The sequence below is a fragment of the Anser brachyrhynchus genome, assembly GCF_964034855.1.
Source record: "Anser brachyrhynchus genome assembly, chromosome: 16".
Classification (NCBI taxonomy): Eukaryota; Metazoa; Chordata; class Aves; order Anseriformes; family Anatidae; genus Anser; species Anser brachyrhynchus.
In genome coordinates, this window is record NC_137734.1 from 1,890,215 (window position 1) to 1,911,788 (window position 21,574).

At 63.3% G+C, this 21,574-nt stretch overlaps 1 protein-coding gene across 5 annotated transcripts; it reads right to left on the reverse strand.

Annotated features, from left to right (window-relative positions):
* Window positions 1-1,127: 1,127 nt before the first annotated feature.
* On the reverse strand, window positions 1,128-20,959 carry UCKL1 (uridine-cytidine kinase 1 like 1). Of its 5 annotated transcripts, none has more exons than XM_080558798.1 (15): window positions 20,838-20,959; window positions 14,007-14,200; window positions 13,334-13,440; window positions 12,983-13,153; window positions 12,556-12,627; window positions 11,329-11,518; window positions 10,829-10,890; window positions 6,273-6,292; window positions 4,150-4,248; window positions 3,651-3,744; window positions 3,437-3,499; window positions 2,979-3,101; window positions 2,482-2,589; window positions 2,099-2,255; window positions 1,128-1,503 (listed from the first exon to the last, which is right to left on the reverse strand). In XM_080558798.1, exons 1-15 carry the CDS (start codon window positions 20,885-20,887, stop codon window positions 1,427-1,429), a joined length of 1,587 nt encoding a protein of 528 aa, XP_080414924.1. In that variant the 5' UTR covers window positions 20,888-20,959; the 3' UTR covers window positions 1,128-1,426. The 5 variants fall into 5 exon arrangements, with proteins under 5 accessions (XP_080414924.1, XP_080414925.1, XP_080414926.1 ...); XM_080558799.1 differs by lacking the exon at window positions 6,273-6,292 and adding an exon at window positions 9,578-9,594; XM_080558800.1 differs by lacking the exon at window positions 20,838-20,959 and adding an exon at window positions 17,112-17,349.
* Between the last annotated feature and the right edge of the window lie 615 nt (window positions 20,960-21,574).

Here is a 21,574-nt window from a genome sequence, read left to right on the forward strand (position 1 = left end):
TCTGAGCGTGGCTTTCAAGAAGAGGGCTCATGCTTTCACTGAGTGCTTGCAGGAACTTGGGCGTGTGCTTTCTTTTAAATTTAGTTGAGAATTTATACAACGTGCCACAGAGCGGTGGCAGTTATTTTGGGCTCCTCACACCTGAGCCCACACTGAGCTGGCACCAGGAGGCTCTGTTTGAGCAGATCATCCCCCTCCTGGTCCCATTGCCCTGGCTGCTTGCCTTGCCCTAGCCCCGAGGGGCCGGCTCCGAGCTGGGGGTGCCCAGACAAGGGGTGGGCTGGCTCCTCTTGGCCCCTTTACCTCCAGCACAAGGATGTCGCGCTGGTACTTTGAATCAGGCAGGAAGGGAAAATACTCTGCGTTCAGCCACAAGGGTCACAGCCTGCTCTGACTAAATCCACCTCCTGGGGCTGGCTGTCTCCCTTCCGCTGAGGTTACTCTGGCCTGCTAACAGCTTCCTGGAGACCGTTACGAGACCCATGCCGCACCGCATCTCGAGCAGCTCTGATTCAGCAAGAGCAGCCTGGTGCTTGCGTGAGCTGTGTTTCAGTTTGGCTGCTGAACTGAAACAAGGGCTTGGTGCCTTTTAAGCTGAAGTGTGACGTGATCTAAGCTGAACTTCAGCTTCCTTGCAGAAAGGAGGAACGGCTGTTCCTCTGGTACCAGCCCTTCACCTGGATCTGGAGCACATTATTTCCCCTCTGGAGCAAGGCAGCAAGAAGAGGGAGCTGGGGAATGGGGGTGGTGGGTTCTCCTCCTGCCCCAGCTCTGCTTCAGGAGGAAGGCCTTGGTTTGAGGGGGGTTATCCTACCCTTGCAGCAAGGCCACAAAATGCTCTCTGTCCCTACCGGCTCCGAGGAGGCTCAGAGCAAGCAGGACTGAGGGCACGTGCTCCACAGGGCTGCAGGGGTGTAAGGACTTCCGTGCTTGCTGAAGGGATGCAATGAGCAGCCTGCTGTAAACAGCACAGCCAAAAGACACAGCTGCAAGAACCTCTCTATGGCTGCAGGGTCAGCGTCCCTCAGCAGCATCCACCGCCACTTCAGCATCTCCCCTCCCAGGGTGGCAGTCCTGAAGGGTTACGACTTCTTGTCGGCCCCGGGCTGTGACAAGCAATGGCTCCGTTCAAGAAAACCAGAGAAAAAATTTATTATTTTTCTTTATAAAATATCTCCAATAAGTTATATAGGCAAATATTTAAATTAAAATAAATTAACTCCACTCTATGCTGGGACACGCAACTGTCCACAAAGTCAAACTAGGATTTGTGTATCTTTGAAAAAATATGCCCTAGATCTCCAATGTAAGATTTGAAAAAAATATCTATGCTTGGTGAGGAGAAAGGAGAAATCTTTGCAATGGACAGAAGGGGTTAAGGTGCGGTGCTGAAGCTGCCTGTCACCAGAGGCACCTCCACATCCAGCTAAGTGCTAAGAGCATCTTCATCATCGCTCCAGTCAGGAGGAGCGTCCGTTCCGAAGTACCGATCGCCAAAATTCCCTGTGGGGAGAAGAGGAAAGATTGCAACCACGGTGCAGCTCTGCGGGGAGCCTTGGACCAACCCCCTCCAAGCTGCTGGCCGCCCAGCAGGCGAGGAAACAAAAGCAGGTTTACCCGACAGCTTGAACGGCACTAAAATTTGTGCAGCAGCAAAACTGGAGCAGCCTGGAGGCTGTTTTAGCACCCCAGAGGCTGTTTTAGCAGGGTTGTTTCCTGGCACAGCAGAGGTGAGACAGAACACGGTGAGCTTGTTCAGGACAAGCTTGTTTCAGGTGGCAGCTTAGGAAACGAGGTGGGCACAGGTCTGCCCCAGCTGCCCCAGCCTTGCTTCTCCATCTCGGGCAGGATGAGGCTCGTGGCACGTGGAACAGCTCCCTCTGCTCACGAGGCTACGGCTGCCTGACAGTGCTCAGCGTGCACGTTGATCCCACCACCCGCACGGCAGCAGGACCTGGGAGAGGCCCTCAATAAAACAAGGCCAGACTAAAGCAAGGCTAAGCTGCTGCTGGCAAGCAGGGCTTCACCTCTTTGGGGAGTGGGCCAGAAACACCGAAAGTTCCTCTGAAACTGCTCATTTCTACCCCCAGGTACTCACCAATGCCAGGGATTATCCGGAAAAGGTCATTCACCTTCTTGTCCACAGCTGTGGTGATGATCTTCACCCGGGGGAAAGCGTAGGCGACTGAGTGGACACCCATCTCTGCCATAAGCAGGGAGAGGAGGAAGATCTTGTCTTCTGGGACATCGTGATCCTACAGGAGAGGCACAGAGAGAGCACAGAGGTGTGTGGGACGAGGAGCCAGGGTCAGGGCGCTTTCAGAGTCACTCCAGCTCTTGCTGTAACCCACAACAGCCTCCTTTGCGAGGATGGAACAGCTTCAGTGAAAGACCCCTCGGAGGGGCTGCAGCTGGCCCTTCGAACTTTGTTTGGGGGCAAAGCCCACCTCCGGCCCCGCACCCGCCTGATACCCCCCATACCAGCAGCACCCGCACTGCCATCATGGCTGCTGCGCCTGTGGAGACCGTGCAGTCCATCAGGATGACGTGGTCTTCGCTGATGTCCTTCGGCAGCCGCAGGTAGTGGAGCTGGGCAGGGGGGAGAGAGAGACGAGATCAGCTCCGGAGGGCTGCAGGCTTCACGCAGGGGTCTCTCCTGATGCGCAGAGTGGAGCAAACGCAGCAACCCCAGCCCTTCTTTTAGAGGAGGGGAGGATCTTTCGTGCCTCTCCGTCCCTGGGACCCAAGCTGCTAGGTGCTGGTGCAGACACGTGGGCAGCAAACCAGCCCCTTGGTGCACAAACGTGCTGGCAAAGCCCACTTGGGCAGCATTCAAAGCACTCGCTCCCTAAGCGCTCACCCCCAATGCAGACCGACTCTCAGATCCCCGAAGAGCTCTCAGAAAATACCCGAGCCGGCCCCTGCGTGCACCCCAGCGGGCAGGAGACGTCTCGGCAGCCCAGGCCCCCGGGGCTTACCTCCGGCTCGCCCGTGTTGCAGTTGGTCTGGATGAGAATGGTCCCGATGCGCACGTCCTTGCAGACAGCTCGCAGCGCTGGCTCCATCGTCTCGCCCGCCCGCAGGATGGACACCCCGGTGATCTGCAGCATGGGAAAGACAAACAGGAAGGCGCGATGCTGTAGGTACACACGGTGTGCCACTGGGCCTCGACACTGGGGATCTCTCACGGGCAACCCCAAAGCGCTCCCGGAGAGGTCTGTGCTGCTCCTGGCTCGGGCTGCCTCCCAAAACGCGACGGCAGCGGTGGCACGGTGACACTGCTGATACACGGTACCGTACTCGTGGCAGCAGGCACCAACCCCAGACCTGGTGGAAGCCCTGAAAGGCTGGGGCTGTCCTTCCCCTGCGGGCAGAGGGCTTTCAGCATAGCCCCACCTGGCACTTTGAGTACACAGTACCTTTTGCTCCCACTTACTTGCTTCCCACTGTATGTCCTCCCTTCGTAGTCCTGTCCCTGAGGGGTCTGGACCGTGCAACTCTACAAAAAAACACACAAAAAGTGTTACCACAGGCACTGACGCGGCTCTCAGAGGAGCTCTGGTGCCAGGGGGACAGCCAGGGGCTGGTCTGGCCCCTCGGAAAGCAAGGCTGGACAAGGCATCGTCACCCAGGTACAGCCCTGAACCCACCTGGAAAGGGAGAAACGAGAGCGCGTGCTCAATCAGCAACCGCATCAGCCTCTTGGAGTAGAAAATGAACTCGTCCCTGCTGGTCTCCTTGTTTCTGGAGGGGAAGGAAAAGAAACGTAAGCTGGGGACCGAAACGCGTTCCTCCCCCCCAGCACATGGCAGGGGCTGTGTGCAGGAGGGCAGCCCCTGCCCCGCCTGGCTGTCGGCTTCTTGTTTGCACGGGGCCCGCAGGCTGAGTTTTAAGGCGTTTTAAGGTAAAAAGTTCTAAGGTAAAAAGCAGAAAAATCGCTGGCAAGATAAGGGAGCGCTTTCCAGCCAGTGAGTGCTTCTGAGAGCACCCCCAGCAACGCTCCTGCACCCAGGCCCCCCTCCCAGCTCCCCCGTCCCATGTCCCCAAGCCCCGGGGCAGGGCACAGGTTGAGCTCTGGGGGTTCGGGAGCCCAAACCGAGCCAAGCCCACCCCAGCCGAGCCCCATCCTGCCCCGGGGGGGGGCTTTACCTGATGATGGTGTGCATGCCCCTCACCTGAGGGGTGCTCTTCAGCACGCTGAGGGTCTGCGGAAGAGGGTGGCACTGGTGGGCAGAGGCCAGGGCGGCCCTGAAAACCAAACACCCGGTTCAGAAGGGCTCTGGGCGAGGCTGCCCGAGGGCTGGTGCACAGCACACGGCCGGAGCCATCCTCCCAGATGTCAAATCTCCTGCAAACGCACACCGAGGCCATCTGGCCGAGCCGAACGAGCGGCCAGCCCTGCCCGGGACCCCAGGGTGGCGGAGGGGCAGGGGTTGGGTGCTCGGAGTTTACCAAGAAAACAAAATCCGAACGCCCTCCTGCTCGGGAGCCGGACCCGGCGGTGGATCCTCGACCCACGGGGTGAGGAGGAGCCATCGCAGCGGTCCCTGTCCCACCAAAACAAGCGCCAAGCATCGGATGCGGGCCAGGCGAGCCCCGCGGGGCCGTGCCCCGGCTCGCTCGGGGCCGTGCCGCAGCGCTGGCTGCACCGGGAGCTTCCGAGCGCATCCGGCCTGCTGCTAAGGGCTGCTCGGGCTGATACCGAATTGGGAACAGCTTCAAGGCTCTGCCGCCGGCCAGGAGCCGGCTGCGTGTGACTCATCTCCACATAACGAATAGGGCCGGGAGCTATTCTGGGATCAAGGGAACACCATTCACGGGGAAGCGCACAATGGAGCCCCATTAGTCACCTCTCGGTTTGAGAGCGGCAGTAACGAGCTGAAGGTCACAGCCATTTGGCTTCCAGGAGGCCGGGCGGGATGGGCAAGCGAGACTTTGTCTGGGAGGAGGGCTGGGGGTCACAAAGCCACACGTCACACCACAAACGTGCCAGCGGCCGCGTCCGGTCAGAGAGATGTCGGGGAGGAGGAGAAGAGAGCAAACAGACAAAAGCACCGGGTGATTTAAGATTTCCAATCAAGCAGAAACCTGGATTAATTGCCCACACACGCACACAGAGGCACACAAGCGGAGAAGAAGGCAGAGAAGATGACTGGGTAGGAATGGAGGAGGGCAGGGCTCGATGGCTTGAGGCCTCCATCCACAGAGCCATCTCCCGGTCGGTGCCAAACGAGACATTCCCAAGGCCTGGGGGAACTTAAGGGCTCCTTCTTGCTTTTGCCAGCCAAGAGCCCCCACGCGGGGAACGCTCCTGAGAGCTGAGGCAGCTCGCGGCCACCGCGGAGCACACGGGGCAGGCTGTGCCCCCGCTGCGGGTCCGGAGAGGCCGGCTCGGGGGGCTCCCAGCCCAGCACGCTGCCTCGAGCCCCCCCCCCACCCCTCTGGGACCAGCAGCCCTCAAGGCCCCACACCAGCCGTCAGCGAAGCGAGCTCACTCCGTTAGTCCCCAAAATTCAGGTTAGCCGCTCTCGGGGATACGCCCCACGCTGGGACCGCGCTGCCAGCAGCACCGTGCAGCTCTGCCCCCTCCCTTCCTCCTGCGGGACCTGGCCCAGGGACAGGTCCTGGGGACACGGCCACCACCCAGCCCTGCCGGACCCCCTCCTGGCCCCCAAAAACACTGACCCACGCGGCGTGAGCCACCGATGCAAGGGGTGAGCGCTGCTGCCTGCTCCCGGGGTGGGGGGCAGAGATCAGCCCCCGGCACGGCACCCGCACCCTCCTCTCCCGGCCCCAGCGGGGTTTGCTGGGCTGGAAACCGCCGTCCCCCAAACCGGAGCGGCCCCGGTGCTGGGGTCGCAGACGCCCACCGCAGCCCGTGCTGGGGGGGCTTGTGCCCGAGGAAGCGCCGTCGGCGGCTTCTCACCGAGCCTCCCGCACCCATCCTGCGACATCCGCGCGGTGCTGGTGCTCGGTGCGGGCGCCGCGAGGTCTGCGCGCAACCCCGTTCCCTGCGGTGCTGCTGAGCGGCAGGGCTCATTTATGGGGTTAGAAAAAAAAAAACAAACTCTTGGGACCCCCCCAGCCCCCCCCCCCCCCCCAAGCCCCGGTTTGGCCCGCGAAGCCCCCCAGCGAAGCGGGACCCCGTGTGCAGCCCGGCCGGAGACCCCCGCCCGGGTTAGTGCCACGGCTCCCACTGCGCAGCCCTCGCCCCGCTCCCCGCGGTTAGTGGCACACCCCGAACACCGCCGTGAGCGGTTTTGTCTCCTCACATATCCCAGCGCAGCTTCCTCTGGTCACCGGGTGGGAGGGACGTTCGGGGAGACAAGACGGGAAACACCAGAGTTTTAAGGGGAGAGGGACAGACACGACATGGAACAAAGGAGAAAGCACCGGCATTAGTCCAAGGGGGGGAAAAAAAAAAAAAAAAAGCCCTAAGTGATCTCTCGGAGCTGCCCAGTGCCCGGGCCGGCACCATACAGCCTCCAAAGCCCCTTCCTCGCTGGCCAGGTCACGTCATCGCCGCTCTCCACGCCCCGGCTCCAAGTGATACGGCCCTGTCCCACGTCACCGCCCCGGTGCCACCGCAGGGACTGCCACATCCCTGTCCCAGCCGGTACCGCAGCTCCTGGAGCTGTGGGGCGACGCCTCCAGGGCTCCTCGAACTGCCGCAATCCCAAAGCAAGTGCATAAAACCAAGCCTCGTCCCACCCGCCCCGCACGCCAGCGGGGCTGCCCCGCTCCTGGCACGCTGCGGGGGGCTCTGCCCCAGCCTCGGAGAGCCGAGAGCGCTGGGAGCACTGGAGAAAGGCAGCCCTGAACCCACCACCAGCAGCGGGAAGACCTTCGGGACCTTCACCCGGACCTGCCATCCTCGCAGAGGGGCTCGCGGGCAGGGGGCTGGGGGGGGTCTCAGCCCTGCCCAGGGGGGCTGGAGGCGGCCGGTCCCCGCAGCCGGCACCCGCAGCCTGCCTGCGAGCTTCCTGCCCCCCCCCCACGTTGGGGCAGGACGGCGACGGAAAATTCAGACAGGCAGCCCATGAGCACGTCAAGAAAACGTCTCAGTTTGGAAACTTAAATTTTTTTTTTCCCCCCCAGAACAAAAGGTTTGAAGGTAAAAAAAAAAAAAAAAAGAAAAGAAGACGAAGAGAAAGAGAGAAAGGGGGTGACCATCGCCCAGGAAGGCTTCAGGGAACATCAGCTCTTTGTCGAGCACGCTATCAAACAGGAAGCAGACAAGAGACATCCAGCTACAAAGGAGCTGATGCAGTCAAGGCATTTCAAACACGTACAGCAGCTGGCTTTCACGGCTGACATTTCAAACAAGGGCTATTAAAACTGCACCACGGGCTGATATTTAAAGACACAATTGGCAAAGGGCACGCCAAGCTGATCGAGACCTGGAGCGGAAGAAGGATCGATCGGCGAGGGAAAGGCAGCTGAAAAGAGCGGCGGCTCCGAGAGCCGGGTTTGTTGCTAAAACGGTAGGGCAGGAGGGACAGAAAACAGGACCGAGGGACCCACGGGTCCCGCTGCTGCTGCTGGGCACGAGGAGAAACGCCCGGGCGTGGGCGGAAAGGGGGCACGTGAAGGTAATCGCGCCTCCTGCGCCGCCGTGGTTAAACGTGAGGGAAGCCAGACGGGAGGCATCCCGACTGCAGAGCCACCGAGAGCCGGCCTGCTCCCTGAGGGGCCGCGCGGGGACGTGGAGGCGCTCCTGGCAGCCAGCGGTGGCCGAGGAAGGCCTGCAGGCTGCACCATCCTCTTTGTCTCCTCAGAATTCACTCATTTCACAGAGCCACAGGTCGGTTTGGGCTGGCAGGGCCCTCAGAGCCCACCCAGCTCCTGCCCCTGCCGTGGGCACGACCCCTCCCGGCACCCCCAGCTCCTCCGGGCAGCCTGGGCCGGGGCCTCGCCGCGCTCAGAGGGAAGGATTCGACCTGCTGGGGTCAGGGAGAGGCACTCCCTGCCCGCCCAGCCACCCTCAGGACCAGGACAGCACCTCGAGCTGAGGCCAGGTCGGAGCACCCAGCTTTTATCCCACCGGCCACAAAGGCCCGGCTGCATCCCCAGGGCCACCAAAGGGCGGTGGCATCGGAACGACAAGCGTGACATTTGGATGAAGCCACTCAGGACGGGGAATTGTTTTCGATGGCACCCCAAGAGCACGGAGCCCGGTGCCCATCCCTCAATCCACCTCGCTCCCCTCGCCAGCGCAGGGCTGTGCGGGGCCGCCGGGAGCTGCACCGGCTTCGAAAGCACCGGGACGCCGGGAGCGGAAACTGATTTTTCACAGGAATTTTCTTCCAGACCCTCTGGCAAAGGCATAAATGGAAACCAGGAGCCTGAAACGGAGCATACGCATCTCTGCGGCCTTGATTACCACAGAGGGCAGAGTCATCCTTCCAAATTTGCTATCGTTACACTCCTCACATCGCATCAACTATTGCTGAATACTTGGTTTATAGGGTGCACAAAAAGTTCAGAGATCACCTCTGCTGAGTGCCAATTTGATAAAAAGGAAAATCACTGGAGAGAAAGGAAATCCTATATATATATATATACACATACACATATGGGCATATATACACACACGCTAGCCTGCTCTCTGATGTCATCTCTGCAAGTTTTTAAGCAACAGACTTCTCTCTGTGCTAAAGAGCAACTTCCCACCTGAACTTCCAGACACCCAGGGAAGCTTACGCAGGGAACGGCAGCGTTTGTATGGAAATGTCAGGCCCCGTGGTGTTAAACAAGCAAACAACGAGAGAGAAAATAAAACGTCCAGTCGCTTAGTCCAGGAAATGAATGGCTTAAGCAGAAATAAGTAAAGCGGAGAGCCTTTTCCTGTTCATCTAAGGTATTTTAAAAGCTTTTTGTATGCCACATGTAAATCTTGGGGTTACTTGCGCTAAGTGTCTCCACAAAACGATGGAGATCTAAATGGAAACCCATCTGCAGAACCGCATCCCCTCCGCTTCCTACAGAAATACCCGTAAATTTAGCCGGCTGCCTAATGGAAGTAAGAGAGCCTCAGTCCCACCTGGATCCAGACGCTGAAGAGGCTAAGTAAATCGCTTTATACTCTCCGGCATCCACCTGCTGACACTGGGAAATGAGCAATCCTGCTGGACTGCGGCTGAACTGGCCGCCTAGTCCCCTGGTGAGGGCTGCGGCGGGCTCAGAGCCCGCACCCGATGAGGGACCCGGGGCTGTCACCTCCCTCCCGTGGCTTCGTCCCCAGGGCTGGGGAGGGAGAGCGGCTCTAAAACCGCTCGTCTTGGAGGAGGAAGGGAAATGAGAGCAAAACCCGGGACGCGGAGCCCCCCTTCCTGCAGGGTCCCGGCTACAGACCTGCCCTGCCCCAGTTTTCTCAGGCCGGTGGCACCCCCGCAGCACGGACACGTCCCCGAGGACCGGCCCCGTCCCTGCTGGTCCCAAAGGCAGGGACCGGCAGCCTTTTGCCATGCGTTTCGTGAGCTGTCGGTCTCGCCAGCGGGTCGGGGTTAGGCCAAGCAGTGCCTGGCATTGGAAATGCCTCGGGCTGCACAGACAGGACAGAGTGAGGGGCTCTTACCTGACACTGAGTTCACGCTGCGGCAGCAACACAAAGACACAACGCAACCGGTATTAAGCATTGTCAACACCACACGGTCGTTTCAAGACAAAAGAAAAGGAAAAATAGGAATATTTTCCTGCATTCCCATGTAGCTTTTTCCCCCTTCTTCCCCTCCCCAGGTAAACGTAAGCCCCCCATCCAACCCCTCACCTGGCCGACAGCATTTGCTGGCTACGGAGCTCTCCCTGCCACGTCTCGGGGGCTGGAAGAAAACTTCCGTTCCCCCTGCCTGGCCTGACGCCCCCCTCAACCTGCCGCCAGCGATGATGCCAGGGCTCTGGGCTTTGCTCCTGTGCCCTAGGAGCACGGTTTAGCAAGAAAGCAGCTTCCTGAGCTGCCAGAGTTCAGCCCTGGGGTGTCCCCAGGGGAACCTTCCACCGTGGTTTTGTGCCGGAGCAGCCTCCCCTGGGCAGGCACAGGAGGCACGGTGCTGTCACAGGCACCAGAGGCTGCACAGCTCCTGCAGGAACCGAGCCCTTGGCTTTCGAGTGCCTCCGTCCCCAGGCTGCGCTGCTTCCACCTCCCGGAGCATCGCCCCGAGCATCTTCACAGCTTGAACATGAAAGCTACAAAGCAGCCTGGCACCGTGGGGCAGGAGGGGGCTGCGCTGCCCGGGAAATGGCAGCACAGCAGTGTCCTTTGATGGGAGGGTCCTGGCCTCAAACCCCCCGGTCAGGACCAGCCCAGGACATGGAAAAGATGACCTGCTAAAGCCAGCGACGGGGAAGGGCATGGCTCAGGCTGGGGGTGAAACAGGACAAGACTTCGGGTTTTGCTACCCATGGGATGCACCCAACGAGTGGGAAACCGGGCTGTGGATTGGAAAGAGTGCAGCGGTGGCTGCAGGGGGCCAAGAGGAGAAGCCAGAGCCAGAGAGCAGGAGTGCTGCAGGGCTTGGCGTGATGCTGGACGCAGGAGGGCGCATCCCTCGGGTCACTCGAGGATGGCTGCTTTGTCCGTGGACGACTTGCTGTCCCGGGGAGATGGAGGCTGCTGCGGGACCGCAGCGTGCAGAGTGGCTTTGTGCTCACCAGAGCACCGGGACGAGGCAGACTCCTCCGGCCTGGAGAAGCAGGGCTCAGAGGAGTTCATGGGGACAGCCCAGGAGCACGGAGGGAAGCCATCCCGTTCCCCACCTCGGCACCCAGCGCCCCGCTGCGCAGCGAGGGTCGCCCCAGCACTCCCGCACGGGCAGCAGGCTGCTCTTACCTCTTCCAGCTGGCTGTGGACGTGCTGGACGATCAGGTCGATGGCCACCGTGTTTCCACTCCCTGAAGCAAAAGCAGAACAGAGAAGGCCTGGTGAGGTCCACAGTGCTAACCGTGCCTCAAACAAGCTTCTTCCCCAAGTTCCCCGCTATGTTCAAAGTCACACCCTACCCATTTCCCTAGCAAAGCATCACCCAGCAGGAGACAATCCTGCTGTTACTACATTGCTGTTTGGTAATCTATTACTGAACATCTAGAAGTCACCTCTATTTTTTAAATTGCTAAGCTACAGGTGCTTGTAGGGCAGGACTAGTTGAGGGAAAAGTAGCACGAATTCCCCAGGAACCTGCTTTTGGCCAGTGTCTGGGGACGCTCGCCTGCAAAAACCTTCGCTTTGCCATGGGACAGCCACCCTCCTGTCCTCGCCCGCCGGTGGCAGAGCTGAGGGCAGGGGGACGGCGTCTCCCAGGTCCCGCTCAGGACCCAGGCACGTGGCAGTACCTCGGGGCACGACGATGTCGGCCAGGCGCATGGTGGGCTGGATGTACTGGTCGAAGGCGGGCTTGACGAACTTGTTGTACTGCTTGATGACGCCCTCGATGTCACGGCCGCGCTCGCTGATGTCCCTGCGCAGGCGGCGCACCAAGCGGATGTCCGAGTCCGTGTCGACGAATATTTTCAGGTCCAGGAGCTGGAACAAGAGGGGAGGGAAGAAATCCCACCGGGCTGAGCATGTAACAGGAGCTGACCTCCAGCAGGCACGGCCAGGAGGCTGAGCCCAAGGCACAGCACGGCTCCGACCGAGCTGGGCTCTGCCCTGCACGGCTCCGGGCTGCAGCGAGCTTTGCCTCTGCGAACGCTGCCAGTGCAGACACTGCCGCCTGCCCCCAGGGACCTGTCCTGCTCCAGAGCACGTCTCTAAGCACTCCCAGCGCTTTGGCGGGATGGTATTTAAGAGCGAGGAGGGGATGGAAGGACGGAGACCAATGGGTTAACCCGGGAGCCGCGGGCTCCCGCGGCTGGAAGGGAGCCAGGCACAGCAGGTCAGCTCTGGGGCCGGGATCCGTGACACTGCCCCGAGCCTCCAGAGACAGAGCTGAGGGATATTCGGAGGAAACGCTCCTCGGGGATTTACCCAGCTGTCCACTGGAGGTCATCGTTGCTCCACGAAAGCGCAGCGCAAACGCTCACTTGGCAGGGGAGGAAACTTCCTAGACTGAGCTTGGCTGAGCTTGTGCGCGGCTCACTCCCCCCCTATAGCATTTTTCGTGTATCCAAACACTTCCCAGGAATGCCTGAAGTGCTGGATGAGTCCGCCCTGGGAACACAAGCCTGTGCGGAGCAGAAGCTCAGCCAGCTTTGCTTCTGGCTGTGCAAGCTGAGACGTGCGGCGCAGAGGTGTGCTATTTCGGGTCGTATTTACGCGCCGTCGCTGCCAGGGACCAGGTCACCGCTTGGCTCTGCGTTCCTGGACACGAATGGCAGAGACCAAGGCCTCTGCTTAAACCCTGGGGCCCTTCCCCTGCTGCTACCAGAGCCCAGGCCTATTTCTCCTGCACGCTGAAGACGCGGCAGCTGGGCTCACCTGGATGAGAAGGCCACCTCCGTGCTGCTGAGCCTCAGGAGGCTCAGCATTAGGGAGGACAGGAGCCGTGGGAGGACAGGAGCCCCCCGGCAGCACACAGGGTGCTGGGACTGCCTGCCACGTGCGGTGATAACACGGCTCACCTTCAGGAGCTCCTTGTCCGCGAACGCCATGATGCCTTCAAAAATAATCACGTTGGCACCGTACAGGGTTTTCTGCGGAGGCAGAATTGACGCGGTTAGAGTTCAGAGATACCCCATTCCAGAAAAAAAAACCAAAAAAACAAAAAAAAAACAGAAGAACGCCCAGCTCCTTCTCTATTTCCAAGGCTTTGGGGTGACTAGGAGTACCCAAAAAGCTGCTGGTGGGATACTGCACATGCCGCAGGGAGGATCCCTGCAGCTGTCCTCTTCCACGCAGCCCGCTGCCCTTGCAACGTGCCAGCTTCTGCCAGCAGGCTGTAGGGACCCACGAGGACACGCAGTGGGGCGCAGGGGTGCCAAGAGCACCCTGCTCTCGCCCTGGCAGTCCCCCCCCCAACCCCGTCCCACGCCCCTCGGTGTCCCATACCCATTCCTTCTTCCGGCTGTGGGTGGTGAAGTCGTAGATGGGGATCTTCACGCTCTTGCCTTGCTTCAGCTTCTTCAGGGTGGCGATGATGAGGTCGAAGTCGAAGGCGTCGGGGTGGTCGAAGTTGAAGTCGTTGCTGGCCGCCTGCTCCTGCTGCTGCTTGGTCAATACCTGTCCCCAGAGACGAGGTCAGGGCGCGTGGCCGTCCCCCCCTGGGGCAGCCTTTACTCCTCCTGCCCCAAACACCCCGGGGCCAGGGGAAGCAGGAGGCTGTCGCTGAACCCACGCCGCGTTTCCCCACCGGGGGGGGGGTCAACGCCACGGCAGCCCCGAGGAACCCGGCAGCCTCACCTTGTAGAAGGAGTCCATGGAGAGCAGCACCACCCAGGGGACGTCGAGAGCCTCGATGATCATGGTGGCCACCGTGGTCTTCCCAGAGGCGCTGCCTCCTCCCAGGCCTGCCAGAGAGAAAGGGAGGAAGCCAACGAAGCCACGACCTCCCTTCCGACCCCAGGCAGGGCCCAGGGGCCGCTCTGATGCACCGGGTTGGGGCCACGTCAAGAGGGAGACGCCACGAGAGGTTATCCTTGAAACGCCCGGCGTGCTGTAACTGCCAGCCACGTGCATCGTTCACGTGATGCTTGTGTAACAAGGGGAGAGCTGGCACGAGACCCAGCCAAGGGTAAATCCCTGGGAACTCGTGACGACTCAGGCAACGAGTACGGAGCTGTGAGAACAGCCAGGAGGGGCTGCGGTCTGCCCAGCTCTAATCCATCCCCCCCCCACCTGCAAGCTCTGGGAATTACCGCTAGGACTATCCCTGAGGCCGAGCAGCTCAGGACGGAGCCAGCCTCCTGTTTCCGAGCAGGTTGTGGGAGCGTGGAGGGAAGCAGAAACCCCCCGCCCCAAGGTCTCCAGGAGGGCAGCACCGACGCTGCCGGAGCAATTTGAGCTCCAAAGCTAACACGAGGGTGCTGAGGCACAGAGGTGGGACGGTGCCGGGCCAGGCGCTGCCCCTGCCTACCTATGACGAAGGCCTCCTTGGACTGGGTGCCGTGCTCGTTGTACCAGGGCGGCCGGCCCGCCGTGTAGATGGTCCTCTTGCTGGTCCGCAGCAGGGGCGGCTCCGACTTGCACTGGCTCGTGGTCCGCTTTCGGGGCGGCTTGGAGGACCCCACCGCCGGGTACAGACGGTCCAAGGACTCGGCGCTGCTGTTGCTGGGGACGGGAACAGGGAGCAAGGGGGTTAAACAAACACCGCGAGCTCTCCAAAGCGCCGAGTGCCATTACAGAGGGCAGCGAGGTGTCCCGAAGGGCCGGAGGCCAAACACGAGCTAGAGCTCAGCCGGCTTCTGCCACGCACCCCCCGTGCACAAACCCTCTTCCTCCCCGCTTGGAGCTCTCCAGCCTCACCCCAGCTCCCACCCTTTAGGGCTGAGCCCCCTTGGGCTCGCCAAAGCCAGACTGGGGCTGCAGGGAGGAAAACCCTTCCCGGGGCTGCAAAGCTCTTTGTGCCTGCTGTGCCGCGTGGGCAGGGCAGGGCTGGAGCCCTGGAGCTGGTAAAAAGCCTCTCCCCGATCTGTCCTCCCGCGGCGGGGAGGGCCGGGAGCGGGGGGAGCCCGGGGGCTCTGCGCTTGGCAGTGGGATGCGGCGGCCGCGAGGCGATAAAGCGGCGGCCAGCCAGGAGATAAAGCTGCAGCCGCAGCGGGAGGACGATTTCCACCCGCTGCGGCTCCCCCGGGGGCACCAAGTTCTGCACAGCCGGGCAAGCGCTGCAGGACGGATCCCGGCTGGGAAACGGGGCTTTTTTCCCCCTGACACCCGGGGCTCTGTGAGGCCGAGGGCTGCCCTCCAACGCCACCCCCCCCGGCACGACCGCGAGGCGCCTCGAGGAATCGCCGGGTGGGGATAAAAACTCCGCCAGCTCGGGGAGCCCCGGCACCGAACGGCCAGAAGGGCTTAAACCGCAGGGCTTTATAGATTTTTTTTTTTTTTTGCTCGGTTTTAAGCCGTTTCGGTACGAAGATCAGTCCCCTCCTCTCCCGCAGCCCTTTTTAGGATAATTCCTGATAATGACCAAAATTTGAGACCGGCCATCTGTGCGCAAAGCCGCCCGGCGTGCCGCCGGCACCTCGCGGGGGGGGGGGGGGACGGCCGTGGTGGGGCCTTGTGCGATCCTCCCAGCAACGTGCAGCGCCTTCCCCGGCACCGGGAGCTCCCACAGAAGTGCCAGGGCTGTGAAAATTGCATCCGGAGCCTCGCTCAGCACCTCCGGAGCCTCGCTCGTCGCCCCCACCGCTCGTAGGAGCCCCCGGCCTCCAGCTCACCCAGAACCGCGCACGTCGGAGAGGTCACGTTATAAAAGCAAGGTCCCGGGGTGGGACCTGCTGGGGGGGAATCACCCTCTGCGCGAGGTGAGAGGGCTCCATCCATCCCCGGAGCTGGGGCGCTTTGCTCTCCTCTCCCCGCTCTCCCCACCCGCTGCAGCAGCCCCCAGAGGACCTGGCGCAGAAACAAAATCGTTTGGGCTCGCTGAAGGCAGAGGTGACAGAGGCACGGCTGTCTACCGGAAAATAAAACCGCTCCTTTCATCCGCATCCCTGCCCCTCTCCCGGGACCGTGGGTGCTCGCGGGCCGTGCCGCGGCGGTGCCGCCGGGGGGGCCGCTTCCCTCTCCCGTTTTCCTCCGGGGCTGCAGGCGTCTCAGGGGCGCGAGGTGCCGGCTCCCGTCCCCGGCGTAACGCAGCACCGAGCCCAGCCTGAGGATGCTGTGGCTGAAAGCACGAGCCCCAGGCCAGGCGCGGCCACCGACTCGACCCAGCCTCCGAAGAGCTTCCTGGTTTGGGAGCCCGCGGGGAGCGGAGAGCGGCAGGCCGGGCTCCGCAAGGCGCGCTGCCTCGGATCGGCGTAGCTCAGCTCCTGGCAGCGACGAGGAGGCTCTGCCCCCGTGGCTAAGGCCGTGCCCAGAATTTCGGGCAGCGGCCAAGGTTTTCCTCTCCCCGAGGTGCCCGCAGTGCACCCAGGCTGCTGGCACCGGGGGCACAAACAGAGGGGCCCTCGCTCTCCCCGATGCAAGGAGCGCTTTAATCCCGTTCCCGGCACTCGCCCGCTTCGCCTCTTCTCCTCCAAGCGCTTCTGGACCTTTACGTAAACCGTGCCCCACCTCTTAAACCGACGTCCCCCACGATTTATCTCAGATAAACACGGCTCCGGGGGCAGTGACCGCTCTGGACTCCCGCAAAGGTCACAGTTTTTCTCCTAATGCCAACTTCAGGCTCTGTCCTCGCTCCGCGGCCCCCAGGGCTGCCTTTGCCAGGCCGGGGCTCTCCCCTCCGAAGGCCAAGCGGCCCCCGGCCGCCTCTCAGCTCCCTCGTTCCCCTGCTCGGTTCTTCTTTTGCTTTGTACAGCTCCCCGCAGCGGGGCCAAAGCCCGCTCGCTGCACCTACTGACGAGGGAAGCGCCCGGAGGAAGGCGACTTATTTATAGCCAGAGCCCCTGGGCTGCTTCGTGCGCCCGGCGGCGAGCACGGCCAGACCTCGCCAGGACGGCTGGAGCGGAGCACAGCCTTCGTCCTCGTCCTCATCCTCGTCCTCTGCAGCCCCGCCGTGCGAGGAGAGCATGTCCCTGTGCTGGAACAAGGCAGGTACAGACAGAAACCTCTCCCGGGCTCGGGAGCCCCCTCCCGCAGCACCTTTCTGGGGGCAGCCACCCCCGCCTGCCCCAGGTTCGGGGACGTTTCCCTTCCTCGCTGCAGGTGAATCCTCCCCAGCGTCACCGGCGCTGCTTTGCCAGAAGCCCAACTGGGTCGAAGACCCCCCTCCCCGTGCCCACTCCCCCCCCCGGGTGAGGGCAGTACGCCCAGGTCCCGGCACCCCTGCTGCAGCCAGCGAGGAAAAACCCCAAACCTGACCTTGCCGCGGCGCGGGGGGAGCTCCTCCTTGGTCCCATGCCCTGCAGACACGGCGCCAGCCTCGGCCTTCCAAATCCTCCCCCCGGGGAAGCCGATCTTTCCCCCTGTGATTTCGCAGCCCACCAACCCCCCCCCCCCCCAGCCAGGACAGCTCCAGGAAAAAAAAAAAGAAAGAAAACCCCAAACCCACCCCAAAAAGGGGCAGAGGAGGAGCTCTCACCTGCCTTCGGGCCCCAGGGCCCAGCAGCCCGATATGCGGACGCTGGCGTAAGCCGGGGGGCTGCTCATGGCCGCGAGCCTCGTGGGGTGAATTTCGGCTCGGAGGCTTCGGGACGAGCCATGCAGGGAGCGTCCCCGCGTGGCTGGGGGGGGGGGCGCCGACCCCAGCAGGACCCCGGGGGGGGCAAAGGGGCCGGAGTGGAGGTGTTCTGCTGGGAGCCGCGGAGCGGTCGGCGTGCATAAGAGGATAGCTTAACCCAGAGATTACGTTCATTACCTGATATTAATAGCACTGGCTTGATTAAAGAAAAAGCCTGGGGGGGGGGGGGGGAAGGGGGGGCGGGGGGCGAGGTGACACCTCCTCGAACCGCCCCGGCAGCGGACGAACGTCCTCGCTTTGGGTCCGGGGCTCCTTCAGCTGCTTCTGACACTCAGCGCGCGGCCCCGGGGCAGCGGCAGCTCGGTGGTGAGCGTGCGGCTGCGGCGGCGGTGGGGGGGGGCAGCGGGGTGTGTGTGTGTGGGGGGGCGGTGGGCAGCGAGGGAGGTCCCCGGGGGGGGGCACCGGGGGATGGAGCAGGCACCCACGGGGCTGCACGAGGCTCGGTGCTGCCCGCACCAGGGCTGTCGGTGGGGGTTTGCCACCCTCCTGTAGCCGCCAAGGTGGGGGCCGGCTGGATCTGACCCCCCCTTTGCGGTGCCCGGCTGTGGAGGGGGGGGAGCTGCCCCTCGCCGCCCCCACGAGCTCGGCAGCCCCGCAGTAAACAAGCCCTCGAAACTCAACACCCCGGGGTGGCTAAGAATAACGCCGCCGCCGCCGCTCGGGGCCTGGCCGCCTGCACTCGCGGCCGTCCCGCTGCCCCCCTTCGTCCCCCCCCCCCTCCACCAGCAGCCCGCGGATTCGTTTTCCTGCGGCGCCTGAGAAATCGCCCACAAAGTCACGGCCACCTCCGTGCCCAGCACGCAGCCGGCACGTTTTTTGGGGGACCGGGGGCAGCGGGGGCGATGTTCGCCCGGCACCAAGCAGGGGGAGGCGCGGAGCTGGGCCAGGACCTTCCTCTGGCCCCGAAGCACCGGGGGGCGCGCTCCGGAGGTGCGGGGGACGCCGGTGTCCGTGCGTCCTGTGCTCCCCAGCCGGCAACGGGACCGCCACGGGAGAGCCGGACCCCGAACCGGGTCTCAGCGGCTGCCTCCTCGCCCTACAACGCCGAGCTGGCCCCCAAAGAGCGGGATTTGACCCAGGGGAGCGAGAGGCGACGCGGCCCCGGCCGCTGCCCCGAACGAAGCCAATTAAACGACCGAGGATCAAAGGAGCCTTTCCCGTCCCGCGATTTTAGCGCGAGCTCCCCTTTCTCTGGAAAAGCGCTTTCAGGAGTTTAAAAATAAAATCCTCTTCCGCAGCGATTTCTGCTCTTTCTCAAAAAGAAGGAAAAAAAAAAAAAAAAAAGGGACCAGAAATTGGAACCGAAGGAGCCCTTGCCCGTGTGTCACTGCTCCTTATCGCACGCTCCCTGGTGCCTTTTTTTCTTTCCTGCCTTTGTTTAAAACCTCCGAGCGGCGGCACCGATGCTCCCAGCGGCTCACTCGACGTCCCATGCCAGCTCCCAGGTAGGAGGGGAATTACCCGCGCCGATTTTTAATCCCAGCAGCAAACAAAAGCCCCCGGGGCTCGGCGTCCGACCGCGGGCACCGGGCGCTGCCGCGGCTGCCGGCACGGCGAGGGCGCTGCGGGCTGGGCCCTGGGCGTGCTCCTTCGCTTCCTGGTTCCTGAGCTCTCACGCAGGGCGAATGTTTTCGGACTTTTTCCTTCCTTCTAGAAGATTTTTTCAAGCGCAAATCCAGTCTGTAATCGCAGGGCCCGGGGAGCTGGACTTAACATCGCGAGAAAAAGGCGACGTGGCGATGGTGGATGAAGGTGTGCTGGGGCGGCCACTCCAGCTCCCTTCGCCCCGCGAGGAAGGGCTGAAGGAACAGAAGGCTGAAGGAAGTGTTCAGCCTAAAAACCAAATACCTTAAATAAAAGAGCAAGCGCGAGCCGGTCCAAACGCATAAAGGTTGCTGCGGGGGGCAGAGATGAGGACGTTCTCCACGAGAGGCGGCGCAGACCTCGGGACCTCGCCTCTCCCGGGGTGCCGGGATGAAGCAGAGCCGCCGGCGGCTCTTCCCCTGCTGCTCACCGCAACCCAAACGTCGCCATCGGGTCCCAGGGAGAGCTCAGGGGGGGCCCAAGCCAAAGACGAGCGGTGCTCGCGGGAGGATGGATCGGCTCCGGTGCCACCCCTGGGTGCAGTTTGCTGGGCTCTGCCTGCCGGCACGGGGTGGCTCCAAGGCTCCTTGGGATTTGGGGAAGGGCCACGGCAAAGCACTGAGACGACTGAGACGGGTCCAATCCTTCCCACAGGGAGCCGTGCCGGCCTCAGGGCGTCGCTACAGCCTGGCGCACGGCAAGGACGCTCGCCTGCGCCCCGCGGGGCTGCGCTGCCCCAGGGCCCCCTCGTCTGAGCGCTGAGCGGGGCTGGGTCCCGCCTGCCTGCCAGGCTGGGGAGCAAACCTCTTGGAGGGAGCACGCAAAGAAAGGCGCTGGGAAGCCCAAAGTGCCGGGACAGAGGAGGTGCGGAGATGGAGGCAGCTGAGGAACGGAGGCAGCCCCAGGGGCACGGGGTGCCCCTGCAAACCCGAGCAGCACCGAAGTTGGTGCCCCCACCTCACCCCACGTCTCGCACAGGGACGGACGCAGCCCCCCGCGCTTCGCGGAGGACCTCAATTACCCAGCGGGGCAGGGGGAACACCTTCCTCTTCCAATCCCATTAGCTCGCCGCTATTTGCACCCGGTGCAGGCAGCTCCACCGCAGCCCGGCGGTCAGTGCCGGTGGCTTACACAACCCCGCGGTGCCCTGTGCCCCACATCCCGTCCCATCCCATCCCATCCTGTCCTGTTCCATCCATCCCATCCCATCTCGTCCATCCCATCCCATCCTGTCCTGTTCCATCTATCCCATCCCATCCCATCCATCCCATCCTATCTTGTCCATTCCTTCCATCCCATCCCGTCCCGTCCTGTTCCATCCATCCCATCCCATCCCATCCCTGTCCCCATCCCTGTCCCCATCCCTGTCCCCATCCCATCCCATCCCATCCCATCCCATCCCGTCCCGTCCCGTCCTGTTCCATCCATCCCATCCCATCCTATCCCTGTCCCCATCCCATCCCATCCCGTCCCCCAGAAGGGCACCGCCGCCACCCCCACCTTCGGCCCCGCACCCAGGCAACCACTCGTACCCCGACACGCGCCGACCCCTCGCTCTTCCCCAGCCATGGGGCCGGGGCCAGCCGTAGCGATGCCGGGAGAAGCCCCCCAAAAACTTTGGACACCCCCCCCCCCCCCCAAAAATAAATTCAGGACCCCCGCAGGACGGACGGCTCCGCACCCGCGCCCCGGCCCGGGGGCACCGCATGCCGCGGGCACCTCCCGCACGCTGCCGAGGCCGCGGGCACCTCCCGCAGCCCCCTCGACACCCCCGGGACGGGAACGGAGCCCCCCGGAGCCCGGTTTAGGGCCGGACCCCCCCCGCTCCCCCCCCCCCCCGTGCCCGGTTCCCCGGCGCTGCTCTGCCCCGGGAGGCCCCGGCGGGGCTGGGGCTGCCTCGGCTCCGCTCCCCGCCGCCCCCAGCCCCCGGGCTGCCCCCCCCCCCCTCCCCAGGCCCCCGGTAACCCCCCCCCCCCCCGGTACCTGCCGTCCGGGGCCGCCGGGGCCCCCTCGGCCGCCGGGGCCGCGGCCATGGCGCTACCGGGGAGAGGCAGGGCCGGGAGCGGGGCCGCGGCCGGGGCCGGGCGGGGCGGAGCTGCCGCGGGGCTCCCCGGGACTTGTAGTGCGGGGGGAGCGGGGCCGTGAGGGGCCTTGGGGTGCCGGGGGGCTCGGGGGGGTGCTGAGGGGTTCCGATGGGTGCCGAGGGCACGGGTGGGTGCGTGCTGTGGGGCCCGGGAGCTCCCGGGTGGGCTCCGTGGGGGTGCTGAGGGGCTCCTGTGGGTGCTGTGGGGATGCAGCGGGTGCTGAGGGGCTCTGGGGGGTGCTGAGGGGCTGGGGGGTGCTGAGGGGCTCCTGTGGGTGCTGTGGGGATCCAGTGGGTGCTGAGGGGCTTGGGGGGGTGCTGAGGGGCTTGGGGGGGGGGTTGCTGTGAGGCTCCGGTGGGTGCTGTGGGGCTCCTGTGGGTGCTGAGGGAGGCGTGTGGGTGCTGAGGGGCTCTGGTGGGTGCTCTGGGGGCATGTGTGGGTGCTGAGGGGCTCCAGTGGGTGCTGAGGGGCTCAGGGGGGTGCTGAGGGCACGTGTGGGTGCTGCGAGGCAGGTACGAATGCTGTGGGCTCCAGTGGGTGCTGTGGGGCTCGAGGGGGTGCTGAGGGCTGAGGGGGGGGGTTCCGTGGGACTTGTGTGGGTGCTGTGGGCACGGGTGGGTGCTGTGGGGCTCCGCT

Excerpts from the sequence above, each read along its gene's own strand:
- UCKL1 (XM_080558800.1), bottom strand. The coding sequence starts at position 17,179 with ATGAGCAGCCCCCCGGCTTACGCCAGCGTCCGCATATCGGGCTGCTGG. Across the intron at positions 3,102-3,436 it reads GGACATACAGTGGGAAGCAA|ATCACCGGGGTGTCCATCCT; the intron begins GTAAGTGGGAGC and ends CCCATGCTGCAG. Across the intron at positions 2,256-2,481 it reads TGGCAGTGCGGGTGCTGCTG|GATCACGATGTCCCAGAAGA; the intron begins GTATGGGGGGTA and ends CCTCTCCTGTAG.